At 39.0% G+C, this 24,067-nt stretch overlaps 1 protein-coding gene across 4 annotated transcripts; it reads right to left on the reverse strand.

Moving 5' to 3' along the window:
- Window positions 1-1,764: 1,764 nt before the first annotated feature.
- On the reverse strand, window positions 1,765-22,828 carry TIAL1 (TIA1 cytotoxic granule associated RNA binding protein like 1). Of its 4 annotated transcripts, none has more exons than XM_042019452.1 (12): window positions 22,589-22,823; window positions 15,915-16,011; window positions 12,583-12,732; window positions 12,230-12,284; window positions 11,833-11,920; window positions 9,854-9,929; window positions 7,845-7,953; window positions 7,470-7,565; window positions 7,301-7,385; window positions 6,888-7,011; window positions 6,272-6,411; window positions 1,765-5,403 (listed from the first exon to the last, which is right to left on the reverse strand). In XM_042019452.1, exons 1-12 carry the CDS (start codon window positions 22,615-22,617, stop codon window positions 5,286-5,288), a joined length of 1,167 nt encoding a protein of 388 aa, XP_041875386.1. In that variant the 5' UTR covers window positions 22,618-22,823; the 3' UTR covers window positions 1,765-5,285. The 4 variants fall into 4 exon arrangements, with proteins under 4 accessions (XP_041875386.1, XP_041875387.1, XP_041875390.1 ...); XM_042019453.1 differs by having other exon boundaries at window positions 12,583-12,681; window positions 22,589-22,822; XM_042019454.1 differs by lacking the exon at window positions 1,765-5,403 and having other exon boundaries at window positions 6,391-6,763; window positions 22,589-22,828.
- Between the last annotated feature and the right edge of the window lie 1,239 nt (window positions 22,829-24,067).

Genomic DNA, 24,067 nt, shown 5'->3' on the forward strand with positions numbered 1-24,067 from the left:
ACTTGACAACGAAGCATTAAAGGAAACAAATCATTTGTGGAGTGAAAAAGATCTGCCCCATTGAAAGGAACAAAAAACCCATGAAGAGCATTTTTCATGGAACGGCAGCCCAGTAATAATTCCCCATTTATTAAGGTCAAAGAACTAGCTACTCAAATGGAGGACAGCAGCTTTTCATCATCCCCTGTGATATTTATACTTCTACAGAGTTGGCTCTAGTAAGTCAGTTTCAATCCAGGAAATGTGAGCATTATCCAGTGTTTCATGTGGTAGACCTACAGTTCTTATTCAACTCTCATCCATCTCTGTTCCAGAAGATGTCAAGCATGGGAAGACGTTCAACAAGCAGCTCTGCGTATCTGAAACTACTTCAGTTATACAAACAAAAAGGTCAATATAGACACACAACAGAATGCCAAGCTAAGAGGTCTACATTAAGCGAAAGTCTACAAATTCAGATGCTTAATGCAATTTGCTCCTTTGTTTAGTCACCTCCAGTGTTCTCTCTTGGTTATCTAATACGCACCTATTTTCTGAGGAACCAAAGAGGTTATGTGGTTTCTACTTTTGTAATTTTAAAGCCACATTATTTTAAGCAAGCAGATAAAGCAAGTTTGTGTCTGAATGGTCACAACCCTCAGGGTACTGCTGCATTATCTGTGTAAAGCTCTTGTGATCCTAAATGTGTTTGACAATCTGCCTTGGCACTGCTGCTACTGCACCAGGCACACTGGGCTGTACCACCTTTCCTCACCATCTTTCCCCTTCCTCCTCCTCCCTCCCATGTCAGCAGCTGGGAAAGACAGCTACTGAGAATTTGGGATCTGTGAGAGCCACGTTCATGCAAGGAATGGTGACTGAGCCCTTGTTTTAGAAGGGAAACATTCAAACAGCATCACCCATCAGTACAGAAAAGTCAGTTTACACTAAATTCCCTGACACAACTCCATTAAGTGTTTTTCTTCTAAACAAAAAACACTGTCTGTGCAACCCTGATGCCTTACTGACAGCTTCAACACTAAGAAGGCAAAGCCACGTATCCTTCCACAGCATATCAAGAATACTTTAACAACCAGTTAAGATTCAGATCAGCTTTAATTGAAGCATAAGGAGCTGTGTATTTAAGCAAGAATAACTTGTATTCAAATAATCATTACTGATGTCAAATTAACGTTCTGAGTCATTACCCTTCAAATGTCAGTGGGCAGAGCATGTCATTCACACATCCATGATCTACATCAGCACACAGCCTCAGATGGACAACAGAATCAGTGTTCACTTGTCAACATCAAGTCCTGTTCCTTTTTCAAGTAGAACATTCAGTAAACACTTCAGGATTTTCTTTGATTTGAAATTATAGTACAGTGGAATGGGATTCTATCCATGTGATACTGAAAAGCACAACAACTTTTAGAGGTTTTTTTAAACAATCAACTGGATTCATAGAAGTCAGCTGAAATGAAACACGACAAAGATCTTCCTAGAAGCTACTGCCTTGCAGTTGCCTTTATATGAACAGAAACTTCGTTAATAGTGAAACCTTTAAATTTATCACTGTGGGAGAGACACCACATGTGATCAGAACAAATGAATTCTCACTTACTTTCAAGAGAAGAACTTCCTTTTGCTATTACAGCTGCAATCCAGATCCCAGATTATATCTATGTATGAAGATTTGAGCTGGAACAAGGCAGTTCTTCACAAACCCCATCCATTTTTTGGAAGTATACTGAACAAAAGATTGCCTGTATCTTGCAATGTAAGAACAGTGCAACAAAATCTTTTATTGCTGACCAGGAAACAGTTTCACGTGATTAAAACAAACACTTGTGCCCTTGTTCAAAAACAGTCAGATAATTAAGAAGTATCAGACACTAATCATGTCCATACAGTTTAAGTCTGCTTCCTTGTGTACAAACACAAGAAAAACAAATCACTATTTTCTGCAAAACTAAGCCTTATTCACTGTGAGACTTTTTTGAGTGAAATGAAGGCAATGGCTCTGGTACAGTGAATCGCTTCTCATGAAGTTATCTTAGTAAGAAGGTTCTGCAGGAAGAGTATGTCTAAAAACTGTTAGCAAATATACACAAGGAGGCAGGACTGATGAGAAGCTACCTTAGATTTACAGCCTTACTACTGCAACTCCGCAAAATACAAAATTATTTTGTATGAAAATTTTTTAAATAAAACATCTTTTACATGATTGCAAGTGCATAGTTTACAAGTTCAGCCTTGTCTGCCTGTTGTCAGTTTTACAGCAAAGAGGGACAATGCTTTGACAGATGACAAATACAGGATAAGCCCTTTATCATGTTTCACTTTTATTGAACATTTTCTGCAAATGCAGATTACAACCTTGCTTTAGGTTGCACGCATCAACTTAAGCCATAATAAATCAGTATTTTTGAAATCCAAATCCTAGTGGTAAAGGTTAGGTAGTGGTCGATTTCTGTAGTTAGAGAAATTACAACAGTGTAAGTGTCACTCATAAAAGCAGTATGGTGCAAGAGGCTCTTTGGTGCCAAAAAATTGTCAGTGATGCATTTATGAATGCTACTGAGTAAAAAGCAATCTAATTTACAACTCTTCCTCGCAGTGCTAGAGAAACATTAAAGGACACTGGAGACTCCCACATCTTGAGCAGTCTGCGAAGAAATATCACCATTACAGAAAAGCTGTATAAAAATCAATGACAAAAGACTTAAATCAGAAGGTATAACCTATCTTTCATCCTGAAATACAGGTCAGGTACGGCCCAGCTCTACAGCAGGCATATTAAATAATCAGATTTAAAGTGATCTACACATTGAGACCTGAAAGATCACTGCCTTAATCTCACACCCATTTATATGGGCATTTATGTGGCAATGTACTTGCATCATCTAAATCTTCAGTAGCGCCTAAAGAACAAACTGCCTCCACACCAGCATGCACCCAGAACAGCCGTATGGCAAACACCTAGAAGGATGTAGAAACCCCAGATTTCAAGTGAAGCCTAAGAAATCCTAAAGGAACTCACAATTTGTATCTCTACTGACTTGTGACTTTTTAAACCAGCTGAGTGTACCAAAAACACAGACTTACTTGTGAGGTTTGTCCAAACTACAATGTATAGGCCGATCCTCGCGTAGATATACACATATGTACAAAATTTATAGAAAAACAAGAGTCCTGTAGACAAGATTCCTATCTTGAGTGGAAAGACACTACATATACCCTAAAGGAGAAATGGAGATAAAGGGCCAATTCTGCCATCACGAGCACTCGTGGTTCCACACTACCTTCAGTCATTATTGCATGCATTAGATGCCCAGAGTCACAGCTACCTCTGGTGCAGCTGAGCCAACTGACTAAACTGCTCTTCCACTACATCTCACTTTCAGCCCAATCTGAAAGTCAAGGTACTACTCCACACATCAATAAAAGAGGAGAAAGAAAACCCTCATGTGATTCGCTACAGCAATAAATGTAGTTATTTGCACAACCTGGCTGGGTTTAACACACCTGCAAATCTCCATTTCAAAACAGACTATTCTACCTCGCAACACCTGCATGGTCAGAAACAGAAAAGAGAAAATATACAGCTTCTCAGACACTCACTTAGAACTATCATCTCTAAAAATCAAACTTTCTGTTTCTTTTAAAATGCAAGTTTGCTTCACTGAACTACCACTGCAAATCCTACTCTTTCCCTTCCAACCGTGCCTGCCTCAGCATTCCAGATTACAGCTGAGGCATTTGCACCCTCTAGCTGTCACAGGGAGGACACATTACTTATATCTAACTTACATTCATTTTCAACTTCAAATTTATTGAGGCAGTTTATATCAATGTATCCATAAAATAATTCAGAAATAACCCAAGTATACCATTTAAACAGCTTCATGATTTATCCATTTACACACTCAGTACACATACAACCCAGCCTCTGTACAGGTTCATCACATGCAAACCACCCATAAAGACAAAAACTTTAATTAAAAATAAGTCACAACTCAGTGTACTGTTTCAACTGCATCTCCATTTACCAAATGGCACATTGAATATTCTCTAAAATAAGATGTTTTTAACAATCTTGTTAAAAAATTCTTGGGCAAAATATTTCTAGACTTAAAAAACATCAAGATTTTTCAAAACACTCAAGATACTATACAACTTATAATAACCTTGAAATAGGTTTACAAGGTTGTTAACCAAGGTATTTACATACCAAATAATGTAAAGCAAAAAATTTGTATTTCTAATGACAAAAAGGTGATGCATTAAAGATTTATGAAATTAAAATTAAGGCTCTTTGTTATAGTTCTTTATGTAACTTTACATAATAGCCAACTTTGGAAATGTCAGTCTTGCACATTCTTGTCAATCTACTGCATTAAAGCAGTAGAGTATATTAAGTATTACTTTGAATAATTACATTGCTACTTCTATGTTTGAGCATGCTTTTGAAACACTGTAATTATGAAATATTTACAATGTGTAGCCTTCAAACTTTATGTAAAAGCCCAAGTATGACTGTCTGATTTGAATACAAACAACATACTTGTAAAAATGTTTTTACTTCTCAAAATTAAATGTAAACCACTACAGTTTTAACAAGCAAACCAGCTCTGTAAAGTTTCAACGTGTGCCTGAATGTGGACAGTAAAAGTTATGTGAAATTTCTCAGACAGTACTGTTTTTCATTTCAGACTCAACTATTCATCGTATCAACTGTTTTCTGTAAGCATGTAGAAAAATTAAATATTTTTTAAAAAAATTATTCCAAGACCTCCATATACTTAGAGCTATGTCCGTAGGTTTCTTGAAAACTCAATACTGTCTCGCAGGTTGTGGTGATTGGTCCACAGTTTATTTCAGGATGTGTGTTCAACTGAAAGCAACTCGCTGTTTTTCAATGTCATTTCTCTTAAAAGCACAATGATATAAAACACTGAAGACAAAACAAAAAAAAAATGGAATGGTAACCTAAATATCAAATTCATTAGCCATTTCTCCTACTATATCAAAATTTGTAGTCAGAATTGTCTTTATTGACTTTATTTTTAATTTTTGTACACAAAGAAAAACATGTTCATATCCATCATGAACAAAAACTTAAAAAGGCAGAACTAGAAGACATTTGTGTCCTTCACCAAAGCAAAGCTGTGCTAAAGGTTCCAAACATTTCCATTTTTAAAATAAATATTTTCTTTTTTTTCATTGTCTACATTCCAGTCTTCAGAATGTCACTGGAAACTGCAGCCTATCATGAAATACACACTTTTAAACAGAGTCCCAGCTCACTGCGTTTGGTAGCTTGCCATACCATATCCAGCTTGGTTAGGTATTACAGGAGCACCTTGTCCCTGGGCAGGTTGAGCACCAAATCCACCCATCCAGGCAGCAGATGGAGATTGGCTTAAAAAGAAACAGGATGGTTAAAAAAAAGTAGGGAAAAGCAACTTTAAAAAACCCCCCAAAAACATAAAAACATACTTCCTACTCAACTACTTGTATCAAAATAGAACAGTTTATTCTTCTTTTTAATGAGTAATTCAGGTTAAGCACTACAACATGTGATTCCTGAAAATATCATGAGCTTTTTAAGAACAAAGGAGAAAAAGCCCCACAAACCTTGGGTACCAGTTGGATATGGCACCTGCCTCCAAAGGCACGAACACACACAGGTGGGTGGAACTCAACATCAGTGATGCAGAAAGGCAAAATACACCCAATACTTCATGGGCATGAATGCCAGTGAGAGGTTTAACAGGGCTCAATACGTTTAATTGGCACCATATAATGAAGAACTAGGCAAACAAGTTATTTCAAAATTATGTTAAAACAAAGAGTTCTTGTGAAGACTTCAGTCTTCTAGAGATCCATAATTAAAAGCCCATCCAAATTCTGAAACTGCACCAGTTCCAGTGTCTGTGTGTAGTTCCTTCTCTCTCTGCAGGCAAATACCCAGGCTCCTGCCTCAGACTCACCACCTCAAGTAAGAATCCAGAATATATTTAGATATCAGACAAGACCGACCACCACCCAAAATTTTACCACACTGGGTGGTCTTTGTGCCTCCACCACACACGAAATGTGCCACCGAGTACAAGTCAGAGCAACTCACCCCAGTATCAGCTCCATGGCAAGCACTGAACATAAGCTTTAAGCACACAGGAGTTCCCCTAAGGTTTTAAACCTTGTGCAATCCTTGACCCAAATGAGCATGAAACTTAAGATACAGCATTCTTGAAATATTCTAAAAAAATTAAATAGAATTACTCACTCTACTCCAAAACCCTGTTGATTCCATGCTTGGCCATACATTCCATAAGATGGTACTTGCCACCCATTAGCCATATATTGCCCATACTGCTGTGGATTTCCATATACTTGGCTCCATTGCCCCCACTGACTGTAATCCACCTGCAGAGAGAATAATCCATTGTACTTCAGGTTCTAGAGATGGTTTATGTTGCATTTGTGCTGCTGAAGGCAAAGTTTTGGCTATATCAATCAGAGAGCAAAAACAAGCAATAACGAGATCTGAAAAATAAGATGTCACTCTGACTTAACTAGGTCCTTGTACTGAAAAATGTATTTGTGTGTGCTTGAAACCCCAAAGACTATTTGGTTGGATAGCCACCTAATCTGCAGTTAGCAAAACAGCAAGAATTAGAATTACCTCAAAGTTTCTCCCTATCTTGGATCATATCCAGAAGACAGTAACAGATATTCCATCAAAATCACTAGCCCAATTTGATGAACTGGAACATAACTGAGACAGAACATGGAATTTCATAAGAACTCCACCACAAAATTTAGCCATTATAACTGGGAAGTCATTACAGGTAAAAACACAATTGCTTTTGTAATACAAAGAACAGGTTAAGTACAGTTACCTGTTGGAAGTTTTTAGTCATATCAGGGGATTCTTTACCCCAATAACATTTAACAACATGTCCTTCAATTGTGGTTCCATTAACTGAAACAATAGCATGTGCAGCACTTTCATGGGTTGAAAACCTAAAGAATGTAAAAACAAACTAATGTTATGCTTTACAGTACTTCCTCCTGATTACCTAAAAAACAGACTCCATACATACAGGAAATCCAGAGAAAAACATCTGCTTTCACAAACATTCATCTTCTCAGGTAAAAATGTTGGTGGCCCTTTTTACAAGTTCCAAATGATTCTATGAATATATGGTGACAGCTTTCATTGTATCAGGACAAGTTCAATCCAGAGAAATTACACAGAGATGAAGCATTACTACATGCACAGACCCAGAGATTTTGCTTTCTCTGTCCATACCTGACAAATGAGTAACCTTTTTCTGGAAACACCCTTATTTCCATAATCTGTCCAAACGGTGAAAAAGTCTGTCTCATAAGTTGATCTACAACACAAGGTGTTTTTGAATTAATAATCATCCTGATGTCCAAAAAGTTTCAATAATAAAAAACAATAGAACACTTCATACCTGTTAGCCCCGAGGCAATTCCTCCACAGTACACAGTACAATTTTTTGGACTTGACTGATTTACTACGTCTTCAAATCTCAACTGTTTTGTATTATCTATAAAGAGAGAAGGCTGGTTTTCAGCAGTGGGCTGAGAGTAACCCAGACACTTACCTCGTACACAAGCATGAATTTTGCATTCAACAAACACATTCAATACTTTATGACAGACCAGTAGTGCCACCACTATGTTGATACAACATACCAGAAACTCTATTCAAGATCTGGAAGGCAAGCTAATATGCGATTTAAGTTACATGATTGGCTTACGTTTTATTCCCCCACTGAACAGTGACAAGACAGCAAACACAACACAGCGGGACATGAAGCTCTTACTTTCTTGTGTACTTTTGGGGGCTGGTGGTTTCCTTGTTGCCCAGTTAGTTCTGATCTGGCGGCCTCCCAACCACTGGCCTCCCATGTGTACAATAGCATTTTCTGCATCCTGAAGAGATTAAAACAGAGATTGTAGCACTTCCAAACAAGAAGCATGTACAAATCTACTCTCAAGACTTGGTTATCAGTTAATTTTACTGAGAAAACCAGTAACAGTACTAAGAGTATGAAATTCTGAATAATCATAGCAGGCAAACATTAATTAACATGAAGGCAACTGGTTAAAGAGAAGTCATTTGGTAAAAACTTCCTCACACACATTTTCTACACAGGCTAGAAGCCAACTGCAATCCTACACATACTACCTGTATATATGCCCTATGCAGACATGTACACACACATATTTATACCATATATACATATACTATACAAGCATCTGCATTAGAATGTTCAAAAAGCTGCCCAAAAAAGCAGGAAGGTCATACAGATGCCAGGACCAATTACTGAAATAAAACAACTATCATTAAATGTTTCTTCTGCTCCCTGGAGACATGCAACAGATGCTTTGTAAGCTCTCTGTGTGTTAAAGCCATTGTATGAACACACATGAGAGTCCATGGCCCACACAGAGTAATTTTTATCTTGAACATGAAACAGAAGACAATCTTTGAGTTCACATTGTAAGCAGAAACATCTGGTAAGCAAGGGTAAGTTTGCTAACAGCTGGAAGGAGCAATTTGTCTCCCAACTGCTTTGGAAGAAGACAGGCAGAGCAAATAGTTAGTACATGTTTTAAATGCTTTTCCAAGGGCACAAAGCTTAAGAAAAAACCTGCCAAGCACAAGGAACAAAGAAAATGTGGACAAGTTAAAGGTGAGCTGCTCCCAGCTGGAATTTTCTTCTCAAACTCAGGACCTTGATCCTTCTAGGTTTTAATTACATTGAGTACTCATTTTGAAAACACATAAATACAAAAATGAAATTACGAAAGATGACCAGTAAGAAAAGAAAAACCCAACCTAAAAGACAAAACCAAACCACCACACACTAGAACACCCCAATTTATTCAAGCACCCTTGGCTCCCAAAATGTGGTGAATACAACATAAGGAACTGACTAGGAAAGGAAAAATTCTCTGCTGAATCTTGCTGCTATTCTGCTTGAGGATCATAGCTATGACAAAAATGGAACAGAGCCTAAGCCATAACTGATCCAGTCCAATGCAGGAGTTCCATTTTCTCTTAACTGTGGTATGTATTAGGAGCTCAGGCTGGAGTACCTGAAGTCTGGGAGCATATCCCACTTCCCCAAACCTAGCAGAATGATATATTCTGAAAAACAGGCCTTAAAATACCAGCTCAGAACAGTCATGCCATAACCCCACAGGTCCAGCTGCTGTGGGAATGAACAGGAATCAGGACTTAAAATTGAGAGTACTTTTTAGTACTATGTTTAGAATTCATCCATTGATTTTGTAGAATGAATACAAATTTCAAACTGGAGTTTTTATGGCTCAGTCTGAAAAGAATCCAGTAACTTTCATTCCATGACTGGGAAGAGGGATTACAAGGAAATAAGACAGCTACTCCTTGCCCATTTCAGCTGTAATGCAGAACAAACAAAGTGTAACTGGAAAAATACACTAAATCAAGGCATTCAATTGCAGTATCTTATGGCATTGGCAAATCCTAAGAAATTAAAACTTTTTTTCTGATTATGACAGTTCCAGGTAACTGTTACAGATGATCAAAAGAGATCTGACATGTCAGACTCCTGACCACATGAACAGGCTTTATATGCCTAAAATTCTGAAACTGTGTGTTTTTCCGATGCAAAATACTTAAGGAAAATGATTGACAGTTCCCCCACGTTGTCCCAAACATACATACATCTCCTGTACAGGTGAATTTGTTTCCCTGGGTGAAGTCTAATAAACAGTGAAGACATAAACAGGCAAAACTAAAAATGGAAGACAGGAACTATTTTAAACCTGCATTGTGATTACTCACCAGTTTGTTATAAAAAGATACAAAACCATAGCCTTTTGACTTTCCAGTTGCCATATCTTTAACTACCCGTGCATCCCTGTGAAAAGAAGCACAGCTATATGAGGGTAGTATTGATAACCTGCAAAATAAAAACTAAAAGGAACCACACACACTGTATTGTGAGCATAATTTTTTCTTATAAATTCAGTTAGCCCTAAAACTACAGTCATTCCTGAACTCTCCCTATTGCTTCTTTACCTGTTAGAAAAAAGCAGTAGGACAAAAAAAATAACATGTAATAAACATGCAACCTATGCACATAACCTATACTGGCTATAACTAGAATGTTCAAATTTGAAGTATAAGAGAAACAAAGTTTCCTTTTCTAATATTCTATTGGCTAGGGTCCTCTAAGGTTTACTGTTCTATAAATTACTGCAACAATTCTATCTAATTTACCATGCATTTTCTAAATAGTTAAATGTCTTCTGCCTAGTGATACAAAATATATGAAATATTAAAAAAATCGAAAAAGAGGAAAAAATAGGAATTAAAAGGCATACATGGCCTGTTAACAGATTTCTTTATTTTTCTTGGTCAATTCTCTACCATCATTTTGGAGTTTGGGTAGCTGTAAATTTTGAAAAATTGACATTTTCAGAAATTTAAGAAAGGAGAATAAAACTAACAACAATGCTAAGCACACCAGTACGAAAACAACAAATTTACACAGAAATTTTAGTGAGTAAGTTAAAATGATTGGAAATATAGAACTGCACTGAATATAGAATGTTAAAATGTAAATACTAAAATATGTATATATAAATAATGTATAATAAGAATAAATAGAAATGAGAAAAAATCTACAACTGAGTTCCAGTGTGCACAGTTCCTTGCAGTTAGCCTTCAAGATCCTGTCCATTCTTATGAGCAATTCTGCAAAATAACCAGAATGCTATTACTTTTAATTGTGACTTGGACTTTAGAAAAACTGCAGGTCTCAGGTATAAATATAGATTGAGAAACAGAAACCTGAATTATTCTTTTTAAATTGATTTTTAAAACAGTACTACTTACCACATTAAGAGACAAAAAAGCAAAGTAAACAAAACAGCAGAGGTAAGAAATAAGATTTATGATTCATTTAAAACTATACGTACAGAACAAGAGAAAAATAAGAATTTTGTTCTTAGCAATATATTCCTGTAAAGTAGTACAAAAACGTTCATGTGCAACTTTGATTTTTATAAAGATAAACTGATAGAAGATAACAGACTTTTTTTGTAGCAGTACTCTTTAGGACATATATACTTTAGCACTCTCAAGGATTTTGTAATGTTAAATATGTTCAATTAGAACACCAGGTCATTTAGTATCCCCTGAATTGTCCAAGAGAAGTTTAAAGAAACATTCTCGTAACTGGCAGAAATGTGCACATAATGTAAAGCCACTATTCTTTCATTTAAGGTATTATAATTGTAATCCATCCCATTATCATCCAAAAAACCAGATTTCATTCTTATTAGTATTGGCTTTTTTCAAAATATTCCCAAGTTATTAACTAGCTGCTTTATAGAATTATATTCCAATTTTCCCAGTTTTCCATACTGCCTATGAAAATGCAGCAAAAATGCACATAAACCACACCCAGGATACAACATATACCAGTTGTCAAGTCACTACTCTGTATACATTCTCAACACCAAAAAGTCACACTTAGAGCAGTAATTAAATTTTAATAAAAAGATGAAGGACATTAGCATAAAGATTAGGTTAAAAGCACAATGCTTTCAGCAAACCAGAGCACAATTACATCACTGTATTTACACCATGAGACACACTGAGATACAACCCCTCTTTACTACCCACCCACCCACCACAAGGAAATGAACAGCAGAAAAATTATCTCAATAGATAAAAAAATAACATTTCAACTTAGAAACACATCTTCACTACCATATTTTCTAACTGATAATGGAAATGTTTACGATGATACTTACGATATTTTACCGAAAGGAGCAAATGCTGACTTGATGTCTTCTGTTGTTATTTCTGGACTTAAATCCCCAACGAACACATGGAAGTGATCTGAAAATAAATAATTTACTAATCAAATATTTAACTGCTATCTAAAGTTTCAACTCCTGAGAAAGTGATGCTCTGCACACAGCACTGGGAACAGGAACGCTCAGGATTCCATGTGAAGAGCAGCAGCAATTTAATCTGTCCACTCCGGTTTCCCCAGTTGTAAAGCAGAAACAGAAGAATTAGTTTGCAAAATTCTATTAAACACTAGATGGGAAGGAGAGAAGTTATGTTTAAATGCATTTATGATAAATTATTACCACTTTGTGAAGTATTTGTGTACAAGTGATACTGTGGCTTTACATTACTTACTGGATGTATCTTTTTTCTGGCTACTTGGTGTTGTTGCCCAGTTTACTTTGACCTCCTGAAAACAAGTATAAGATTTAGTAAAAATTCATAAAATTCTTACATTTTATAAATTCATTCAAGGGTGGGTTAAAACTGTCAACATTTACAAATCATCATTCAGTATAAAACACCATCATAACTAGAACATCACAAACAATACATTTCCTAAACAAGACTTACTTTTTTTGTATCAATATTTTTAAAAGATTATTCCATCAATATTTAATCTTGGTAAAACATCTTCAACAGTTTTATTAATATTTTCACAAAAATCTGTATTCTTTAAATCTAGGATTACCACGTGAGCAACTTACCTTTCCCAAAATTTTTCTCCCATTCATAGCAGCTAATGCAGCAGCTGCATCTCTGTGTTCATAAAATTCCACAAAGCAATAAGGGTCATTGCTTGTATGCTGCAAAACAGAAAATCCAACAGAAGAGTTGACCCTTCTGCTATCGGGTTGCTGAGAAGAAAATCCAGGAAAATATATTACTTATAGCTAGAAACTTCCAGAATTATTTGCATCAGATTTATGAAATAGCCTTTGACATTACACTTAAATGCAAGAATTATTAAGATGGACTTTTTATTAAAGGTCTGGCAATTTCTGAAGGATAGTTTGCTTTGAATGAGGACTGAAGTTTACTGAACTAAAAATAACTTATAAGAAAAGTGATCTGCAGACTGGATGGAAAGGAGGGGAAAAAAGGGGAAGAATGGAGAGAAGAACAAAACTGCCCTGTGCAAATACTCAAAGCTAGAAAGGTTTATTCCCCAGATACAATTTTCTCTTGCTCTACTTAAGAAGTCTTTCCATTTATTTGACTGAAAACCACCAGCAGGCAGCAACCTGGAAGCTGCATAGTCTCAGTCTCAAGTGAAAAATGTCATACCCAACAACTGGGGAATAACTTTTTAAAAGAACTCAAAATAGCTTGACTGAGGGAAAAGGATCTTAATCAATTGACTGTTAACTCTGTTAAACCTTGAGTACAACCTGTTTTTGTAGGATGGCCTATCAAATCACCTTTAAAAATACTCACTGACAGAGGTCACTGAAGAAATAAATGTACCAGAGTATAAAGTGCAAAGAACAGAAGAGTTTTCTGAAAAGCTGATCAAGTGGAAAGGATGTCTAGAATGCCAACTTGAACACTGGATTTTGATCTACCTCCAAGACGTAATGAGTACACAAACTCTAACCAAAACATTTCCATTAACCACTCTGCAAATGCATGGACCTAAAGACGACAAACACTAATATTACACTAAACAAATTATTTCTCACATGGACAGGGAAGGGTCTAGCAGAGAGAAACTGTTCTGGCATCAGTATTCTCACCTATCAATCTCCCCCAGCGCGCCAGGTAGAACACAGCTGTAAGTAACACAGGTTAAGAGAACTCTTTTCCAGCATTCCTATTTAACTTTTGACAACTCACACATACTTACACTGATGAACAATTCTAATCCTTCTCCCTACAGCTGGATTGTACAGCTTCAAACATAGTTCTGTCTACCTCTGAAGCTGTTAAGATGCAACAGTTGAATGGATCACAAGGCCTTTATACACCGGAAATGATCATCCTCCTGAACAGTCAGTACTTGGGGCCTCTAACCGATGCACAATGAACAGATGAGAGAAAATGTACCTGAGATCATAAAAAAAGTTTCAGCCACAAAGTTCTCTACAAGCACACTCACCTCAGATGCCCCAAAAGAGAAAGCCTTAATTCACCTCTCCTCCCACACTACTTTGGAAAGCCCATTTAAGACTTAGAAAATTTAGTGCAGTTTATGCTTCAAATGAAGTGCAACCTTACTTTTAGATTGTAGGAAGATCTTCTTTAGCACTGAGAACTTGTCTGAACACAAGAAGAATCTCTTTTAAAGAGAGTCAGGTGTTCAAACTACCTACAAATCTGTCTCACCACCCTGAGTACTATATACCCCCAAAACGAACACTAGAAATCTTTCAATACTTGACATGTTCATGTCACATACTCTTAAGAAAGAAAAAGAATTATTTGATAAACCAGGCTAAAATGGAAAAATCACGAGTTTTTAAAAGGTGATGGTGGTATTAAGAATGGTAAGAAGCAGCTAACCATGACTCAGTTCCTAGGAAAGGTTTACCACACACCATAGAAGGATGGACACTATGGACAAGTCCTGTGACAGCTGCAGGCCAATCCCAGTCTAGAATCCAACCTGCATTTGCTGTGACTGCTTGGTGGCAGGTGCTGAGCTCAGCCCAATGCATCCACCTCTGTGACTGAATACAGCTGCCAGCAGTTTTTGTTTATCTACCAGTTTCATAAAGATGTCTCACTTACGGGAAGATTTTAAAACCCTAAAGCCTCAACCAAGGTGAAATGAGTGCTGGAATTTCTCATCTGATCCTCAAGAAACCAAACTGATGCCAACATGTCTCAACCAGCCAAAGGTGGGAGCAGCAGCACCTTATGTCTGTAGAGCACACGACAATCAAAACTGTTTCTTCAGAGAAAAACTAACAACTGTGATATTTCAGCCTTCTGTTATTTTTCTCCAATAAACTTAAAGCAAATGCAGCAGGGAAAAGTGTCACATGGGAAATTATTAGTCCAGACAAGGATGAGAGTGATGAAACAAGCAGCAAGTTGATGATAAGCTAAAAACAAGGAAACAAACAAGCTGTGTGACACACTGAAAGGAAACAAAGCCCACAGGGGAGCTTCTAGTAGCATTCCTAAAGAAGTCTGGTCACAAGATTTGCCTTCTAATACTTTCATTAACAATCTTGACAAAAAACTGATGTAACTGTCCTCAGGAAATCTGTAATTGCAAATCAGTATGAAGCATCAGATGTAGCAAAAAGTACAAAGAGCATACAGAAACCAGAGATGAAGGACCAAAGCTTAAACCTGGTAGAAGCTCTGATTAATCCCTGCCTGCTCAAAGCTTACCAGTTATAAATGTAAAAGGAAGGAAAAATATCAGGGAGAGAGAAGTTTTGTGGGATGTGTCAACAAGCTCACAGAAATGGCTACCAACCCTAAAGGTACCAGAGTACTTACAATAGAGACAAGAAAGCATTAATACTTACCAACACTCTGTGCAAAAGACCTTGTCTGGAATACTATGGAAATTTTGTCACTTTGTTTCAAGAAAAAAATAATTTAAGAACAGACAGGTGCAGACAAGAGCTATTTGAACTGGGTCAGAAAAGTCCGAGGAAGAGCCAAGCTTATTTTGAAGGATTTTTTACTTTTCATCCATAGCAAAGAACCATTTATTCAAGAGGGAAAAGAATTACTGAGTCTCATGTTCAAATAAAGTGAAAAATGCACAAAATAGCCATGAATAACACTTGAAATAGTAAGGTTTCTGATCAGCAGAACAATGTGATTCTGAAAAGAGGAGTAACAATCTTTTAAATAAAGTGGAATCTCATCATCAGCTGATAAAAGGTATGTCACAGCTACAGGCAAAAGCACTGCACACATACAGTCACACAAAACACAGTCACAGCCAAACACAGTCACAGCCAAAGAAACCCACGGCCAGTAATGTTAAAAGAAGCCCTTAACTCCATTTATTTTGGACAACTTAGGATAAAGTTACATTACATTTGCTACCCCCCCTGGATGCGGAAGGCCTTACCTCTGTTATCATTTTACAGCTTTTGCATGGTCCAATCTGGCTGAATAACTGAAGTATGAGAACCTCAGTCACATCTCTGGAGAGGTTTCCTACATAGCTACACAAGGAAACAAAAAACCAAGATTTTAAACCAGAAATCATCATCTTTTAAAATGTAATTATAGTTTTTAGAACTTAAACGACTATGAAGAATCTCCCTTTAAAACATCTCAGGTGTCTTTAAAGACAATATTTACAAATTATTTCATCGTTTTAATGCAGCATTCATATGGTTTCTAAATTATAACATTGGCCACACAACTGAGAAGTGAAGCTTGATTCAGACGTAATACTGGACACCAACACCTAGTGCCAATCATGTCCTTGGCAGAGAGATGTCAAAAGTATGAAGAACATTGCTCAAGAATGTTGTGTAGAACAAGCAACCAACTGGGCAAAGATATTTTAAGTTTCCCTTCCCACTGAGTATCTCATCAAGAGTACTTCTGAATTTGGGTACAAACACACATCTAACTCCCATGAGCTCAGGAGCAGCTCTCGGACAAATTGTGCTGCCTTGCAAGCAATCAACTCAACTTTTCTGTTTTCCTGAACATTTGGAAAGCCAGCCCACTCACCAACAGACAAGGCAATTTATGCAGCATTATGCCACAGGAATGTATTGTACAGCATCTATCTCAAGAGCTCCCACCTTTGTAATACCCCCAAAATTCTGACAGTGTTATTTTAATATCACTCAGACTTCTTGATTTTTATTGGTTTGTAAATCTTGAGAAATAATTCCAAGTTTTGAAATACTTAGCAAGTTTAGATAAGAATCCTAGATTTACCAGGTCACAATAATGGCTGAGAAAGTCATGAATGCTAAACTAAATTATTTTTAACAATGCGACTAATATGCAATCAAACTGTAAACACAGTGATCAGTTAAGAGAAAGGCTTGTCACAGTAACAGATGTCAAAAGCCATCAGCAGAGGGACATTCATCATCTTTACAAATAAGCCTGTCAAGGCATAAAGAATTCAAGTGCAACCAGTAAGATGAGTAGAACTTTCTGTGTTTTAGAAGTTGAAAGAATATACATTTTATTTATTTTACTCTGGTCAGTTACAGAATGTCATAAAACTGCAGACTAAAGTCAGCCTGAGCTGTTAATACAGTTTAACAGTATTAATATAGCTACTAATACTGTTCAACACATAAATGTTAACCAGCATTTCTTAGTCTGTGCACAGACCAATTTATTTTGAGTAAACTAAAGGTGTGCTCTGAAATTGCTCCAAGAGACAACCCTTGAAATTTTTTGAAAAGCAATTTCTGTTTGACAGCTGGACTTTCACCCGGATCAGCAAAATTAAAATGGACGTGTTTGTTTTTATCAGAACATCACACAATGTTATCAACAAATGTTTGTTTATGTAGTTCTTCTTTCAGCAATTATGGGACAGCTCTGCACTTTCTCAGTCAGGACTTCAATGCTACAAGATCCAGAGTGAGTTTCTGAAGTACCACAGCACCTCAATATAGAATGTCCACTAAAATCCTTCATGTACTCACTACTTTCTTATTAAATACATATGAATTAACACAAGTCATTAACAGAAGCCTGTATTGTTATGAAGCTTTTCACTAGAGAAGTTAAAACCTGCAGAACTCTAAGACCCCTTACAGGACAAATGGTCTATCTCACTGACTTTCCAGTTCTATCCTGAAAACTTAGTAGTTAAACATTTATCCATACCTTCTTTCTGAAATATTAACTAAATTTTTGTTAATCATTCACCAAGATTAAATTGTAAATCACTAATAGCTTTTAGTGGAAATTTTAACCTTTGCAGATACTACTAAAATCAGATGGAAAATATGTATCCCAGTAGGAATTCCAACATGAAGGGTCAGTGGTGCTGCGAACTTACTGCTAGTACTGGTTTCCTCTGTAAGCTGCAGAACAGTATTCATTAATACTGAGCCTTCACAGCACACTGACACAGTAGCACTGACATGAAATTAAATAGAGTGAAGTCTTATTAATATTATTTCTACTGCAAATCAGATACAGTAAGGAGTACAATTAGTACTAACAAAAACCCAAATATCATCCTCTTCTGCATAATATTAACATGAATTTGCACAATACAAGAAGTCTAAAAATCAATCTGGAGAATTCCTCTTGGTCTGACAAAAATTTAAAAAAAATAAAGGCCAGGGAAAGCCATTCCTCAGCAATCTATTCTACTAAGGTAAGAAAAGTTACACAAACTGCTAGAAGATATAAGATACACTAAGGTTTCTTTTGATACCACCATGCCTTCAGCAAGATAGTTGTGAGAATGTTGCATCACAAACCTTAGCTACAAAACAAGCTGCCTTTTCATAAAAATCGGAACCACCTTGACTGCTAGATTCAGATAGGATGTGAAATCCTACTGGTCCATTAATTCCCTAAATGTATATGATAAATATTGCCTTGGTGCATAATATTGACATTGGTGAGAGGCCCTCCCACCTCTCCCAAGTAGCTAAAAGTCTGAATCTTCAGTAACACACACACTGAGAACACTGCACAACAAAGGTTCATGCAGCAAGGACAACAACTGGAGACCCAATTCACTCAAACTGCACGTAAAACATGGGAATACAAACCCCTACAAATTTGAAACAATATGCTAAAAAGACAGACTTGATGGTTACTTTCATGTCTTTAAGCAGACTGCAGTAACATCACCTCCTTCACTACTAACTTCATTAAGTTAGAGATGACTTTAACAAAAATATACAAGCAAACATCTTTGGTGTGAATGTTTGAATGCTACAGAACTAAAGAAATAAATATATTCACCACATTAGGAACAGACACCTTACCTTTCTGGAAACGTAAAACTTGGCTGCGCTGATGCTAATCACCCACTACACACGGCCAACCCATGGTCAGCTTTCCCCTTTCTAGCTCAACTTACACATGATGTAACATAACAGCATCTTCTATTCTACTTTAGGAAATCAAAATTTTCAGAACCACACCCCAAGAAACCACATGACTCCTAAAATGCTATTGTATGGTATTTCAATCCTTTTGGACTGATACAATCTACAGGATATATTATGCAAACTTTAAAAAAATTATAAAACCCAGCAGAGCAGAAGCACTTACTAAACTTTTATAGGTGGTTTTGGATGATGTGACAGGGGCAGCAAAAGTTGTGGCTTTTTGCATATAGGCAATAGTGTTTGCTCCCTTCTGCAAGCCTGAAGCACTTAAATACCAATTAATAAGCAGCTACAAAAAACCCCAACAACCTATAGAGAGATAGATGTCCTGACATAAATTTTGATCTATTACACTTCTGAATGCTGCTGACAACACAAAGAACAACAAACTACTTGAAATTCAGAGATCTTGTAGAACTATCGAAAGAACACCAAAGGCACGTATCAGTCCATAATGAGTTTTAGAACTCAACTCTTTGGCTTGAGCAGAAAAATTCTCTCTTTGAAAGTAAACAGATTTGTATTGTATCCTAAACAGGGAGGTAAGAAAGGAACATTTACAGCCACTACTTTTAGGTCCACAAAACTTCCTTACATCCTTTTTTGAGGAAAGATAGTAAATCTGATTTCTCTCTCACACAGTTAACATGCAAGAAATGGCAGTTTCCATATTTAAAAGACAAAATTATGGTAAGCAATAAGGTAAGGTAAGGCTCAAGAGCCCATGGAAATTCTAGCAGCAACTCTGCCTAGTGCTTGTGAGCTAATGGAAATAAAATGATACCAAGAAAAATCCACTCTGTAGCCTCCTCTAGGAGACAACATTCCTATACAAGAGCTGAACTGAAAAAAGTTCAAGAGAAGTGAATCTGGGTGAAGCCTTATTCCTGCACCTTAGCCACATTCCAGGCTTGGAATACAGCATGGCATGGCTGATGAGATAACAACTGTAGGTATGCAGTGACTTCACGAGCAGTCACGGAATACCTACAGACCACACAAAATATTCCTAAAAGCATTAACAAGAATATACAACTTTGGAACTTTTCTGGTTGTCTGTCAGAGCTGACAACGTTAGCAACACATCAGGTTTCTGATAGTTTAGTTTCCACCTTAAAGTGGAAGCAGGGCTTTGATACAGCCTGTGAAATCTAACAGTACTCACAGAAAAGAGAGCTTTCAAGTGTTCTATTAAAACAAAACAAAAGAGAACAAAAAAAAAATCAGAAGCTCACAGCTCATTTTAGGACCAGCTAAAAAATTACATGTAAAAAATCATGCAAAAAGACCCCCCTTCCCAAACTGGCAGAAAATATGGAAGGTTATTCTTCACATTTCTATAAAGTTAAGAAATGTAAGAAATAAAAATGCAAATGGTGTCAGCTTTCTATATTAAGCCTCAGAAAATATTCTGAATTCTTACAGGTTCATGACTGGAAACAACCTAACACCCCTGTAAGTACTGCAAACTGAAACAAACAATCCTTATTCCTGAGCTATTTAAGATGAGCATAAACATTGGGTGAACAGTGGTTAGGTACATTTTGCTTTTTAGAAGTTAAAAAAAAAACTGGCTTGCAACTGTTAAAAAAGAAAATTCCTTCCTAATTTACAGATTTTGGATTTCATTTATTCCTTCAGGAGTGAAAAACTAAGACATTCATAAAGTACTGCTTAAACGATCAATCAAGTGCTTTTGCACATGGTCAAACAGCTACTGAAACAATTTGTTCTTCATTTTCTTGCCCCTCCCCCTCCCCAAATAAACCAAACAATGAAAACTTACAAGTTCAACTAACAATATTTTTATTTGTTGTTCTTAGGGGACAGTGAGTTTTATTTATGAGATTACAACTGCTCTATATTAAAGGCATTGCTCAGGATAATAATCTTTGAAACACAACTTGCAATTCTAAATTTAAGACATTTCAGACAAAAGGTAGGGACAAGAAGGTAAAATGTAAAAAATGCTCCAGTGAAATTTTTGTCTTCCATGCAAAAAGCCTACAAATAACTACAGGAAAGTAACCCTTTGTGATTGTGGTTACTACAAAACTACTAGGAAATTAATGTACATGTTGTTTATTAGTTTAACAAATGAAACAGTCACACGTGTGCAATAAACCATGTGGGGCAGCTGCAGAGATGCTATTTCAGACATCTTACTAGGAATTTGGTTTTTTCATGTTAGTGACTAAGTGGGCTAAGTCAGGCCCTTGATGGATGTGTTACTGGGAAGAACCCATGGCCAATGTGGTGGCAAAGCTTGTCAGCATTAAAAGAACATTTCAAAACTTAGTGGGAATACAGCAGTTATTAAAAAGAAAGAAAAAAAACCAATCATGAAGAAAAGAACCTTGAAAATAAAACTGAATAAAACACTGTGTGACTCTGCCCTTTTCCCTCCTCCTATTCTAAAACAACACTGAAACCTAGATCCACTCTCAGGGCCAAGCAAACTCAGATCATTTGGGTAATCAACACAAAAAGCATTTCAGATATGCCTATTTAAACTACGCATCTCAGGGAGCAAGGACTAAGTACTTATACTACACTATAAACGAGTTAAAAGAACTTTTGCAGACATAGACGAAAAATCACAAATTGCCTTGAGAAGCCTTTAAATGCCATGTCATCATTTTGAGAGAAATGTGAGAACAAACAGAATTATGAGACATTTTACTCTGTTTTAATAGTTTCTTTAGAGTGGCTTTCAGTCCAGACTATCTTTGAGAGCTTTTCTGAAGGCTACTGTCCCAAAAGCTAAATAGACAAAGATTTCATTTGCACTGTCCTGAGCTGTGTTTGTCATCTGGGCAGCCCGAGCATGAGACTGCCTTTCTCCCAGAGACAGCCCGAACGCGGCACCGCTCACAGAGCCCGAAACACCCTCTGGCAGCTGAACTGGAAATCGGGGAACTGGTTAAAATCAGCAGCAGCACAAAATCCCTGCTCTCAAGTGCCCAACCACAAGTGCGAGCCTCCCCCGTTTACGCCAACAGGACAAAGAAAATTCATCAAAACCATATCCGCAAAGCTGAAAATAACCCTATAGCAACCCAAACCCGCTCAAATTTGTATTTTTAAACAGAAAACGGATGACAGCCACCAAGTGACTAAACAGCCCGGAGAGACACGGCCAACACACAGTTATTTCTTTCTGCTGGGCCCGATGCCCTGTTATTGAACCACACCGTGACACGCTGGAGGGAAAAGCGATCCCTCCCGGTTTCCCGGCGCTCCCCATCCCACCCAGCGCCGGGAGAGCACAAAGAACTTTCCCAGCGCCGGGACCGCGGCGCAGGGGGGGCCCGGGGGCGGCCTGTGCCCCCCGGGGAAGGCTTGGGACCCCCGCCTGTACCCCCAAACCTCCGGGGACAGACCCTGGAGGCTCCAGGGATGGACCCCGTTATACCCCGGGTCCAGCTCCGTTTCGCCCGTGTTTTCCCTGGATCGGTACAGCGCAATCTCCCTGCGGGCCGCCGCGCTCCCCTCCCGCTCCTCTCCCGCTCCCCCAGCCCGGACCCCGCTCCCGGCCCTGCCGCACACGCTGTGTCCTGCTCAGCCCCCTCCGCTCCCCCGGCACCCCTCGAGGCCCCGGCCCCGCTCCCCGGGAGCGCATCCCTGCCCCCGCCCCGCTCCGCCCCGGGCCCGCTGCCCACCCCGCCGCCCCCTCCCCACTCACAGGGTCCTGGGCTGCCCGTCGTCTTCCATGATGGTGGGCGAGCGCCGCTCTCCGCAGCCGCGCCCGGGGGCAGCGCCGGAGGGGCTCGGCGGCGCACGGAGGCGAAGGGAAGGTGAGGAGGGTGCGGGCGGCCCCGGCTCCCCCCGCTCCGCGTCGCCCCCGCGCCAGGTCCCGCGGCCGCAGATCCCGAGCGGGAGAGGGAAGCGGCACCACAAAATGGCTGCCGCCACCAGACGCTCAGGAAGCCGCGCTTTGCGCAGGTGCCGCCCCGCGCGCTCCCGGACCCGCTTCTCCTTCCAGGCCCCGCGGGGCGCGATGGGGATCGTAGGCACGGCCGGGCACGGCGCGGCGGGGCCCCGCAGGCTGCCGGGAGTTGAAGTTCGGCCGGCCGCGCACAGAACGGCGGCGTCGCACGGCGGGAACTACAGCTCCCGGCATGCCCAGCGGCGGCGGCGCCGCGGGGGAGCGCCGGGGCGGCCGCGATTGGCCGCCGGCAGCCCGGGAAGATTCGCTTCGTCCTGATCCCGATCCCGATCCCGATCCCGGCCCTAATCCCCGCTCCAACCAGGGGCCCGGCCCCGGCCCCGCGTTCCAAGGCTCCGCTGGAGCGCGGTGTCACCGTGTGCGGGAGGACAAACGCCGCGATCCGCTGCGCCCCGAGGCTCATCCCGGCCATTCCACATGGCCTGTGCCGGCCGGGAGCGGCTGAGTTACACTGGGATGTGTCACTGCGGCGAGCGTCAGCCTCTGGAAAAGGATGGCCAGGCTGAATGGGGCTTGGAGCAAGCTGGCCTAGTGGAAAGGTGTCCCTGTGTGTGGCAGGGAGTCGGGACCAGATGGTTTTTTAAGGTCCCTTCCAGCTCAAACCACTCTGATCCCGTGATTCCCAAGAATATATCCTGATTTCATGTGCCACCCGCATACATGTGTAGGTACCACCCCAGCCTGGCAGAGCATAGGCACCGTATGAGTTCATTGCAAGGATTAAGAGATGTGTGATGCTTTGGGGGCCCACCGAGAGAAGCCAAGTTAGGAATTGTCAGCGAGGAAATGGATAAGGATAGCTCTGCACGGGCAGAGGATGAGCATCCTCACATGCAGCTCCTGCAGAATAATCGCGGCACTCTCACTCTGGAAGAAATTCAATTTGTACATACACTGAATATTCAAGGACTCTTAAATATCCCCCCTCTTCCAAAATGGTAGTATCACAGAGAAAACTGCTTATATAGTTATCAAACTCAATATTTTCATGCCTGCTGCTCTCACAGTAGTGTTTTCCTCTCTTTAACTTAAACATTCAAGACTGTTGCTAAGCACATATTTCTGGAAGAAGTTGTTCTAGCACATGGATGCAGAGAGGTGGCTTAAGTGACTTAAAAGAATTTATTGAAAACACAGAAGGTTGAAAATATAAGGAATTAGTGGGGTAGTCTAAGCATTGATTTTGAATAGCCAGAGATCTGCAGGCAAGGAATC

This window comes from Corvus kubaryi, unplaced genomic scaffold (genome assembly GCF_017639235.1).
Source record: "Corvus kubaryi isolate FWS band 111438036 unplaced genomic scaffold, C.kubaryi_AGA036_p1.0 138, whole genome shotgun sequence".
Classification (NCBI taxonomy): Eukaryota; Metazoa; Chordata; class Aves; order Passeriformes; family Corvidae; genus Corvus; species Corvus kubaryi.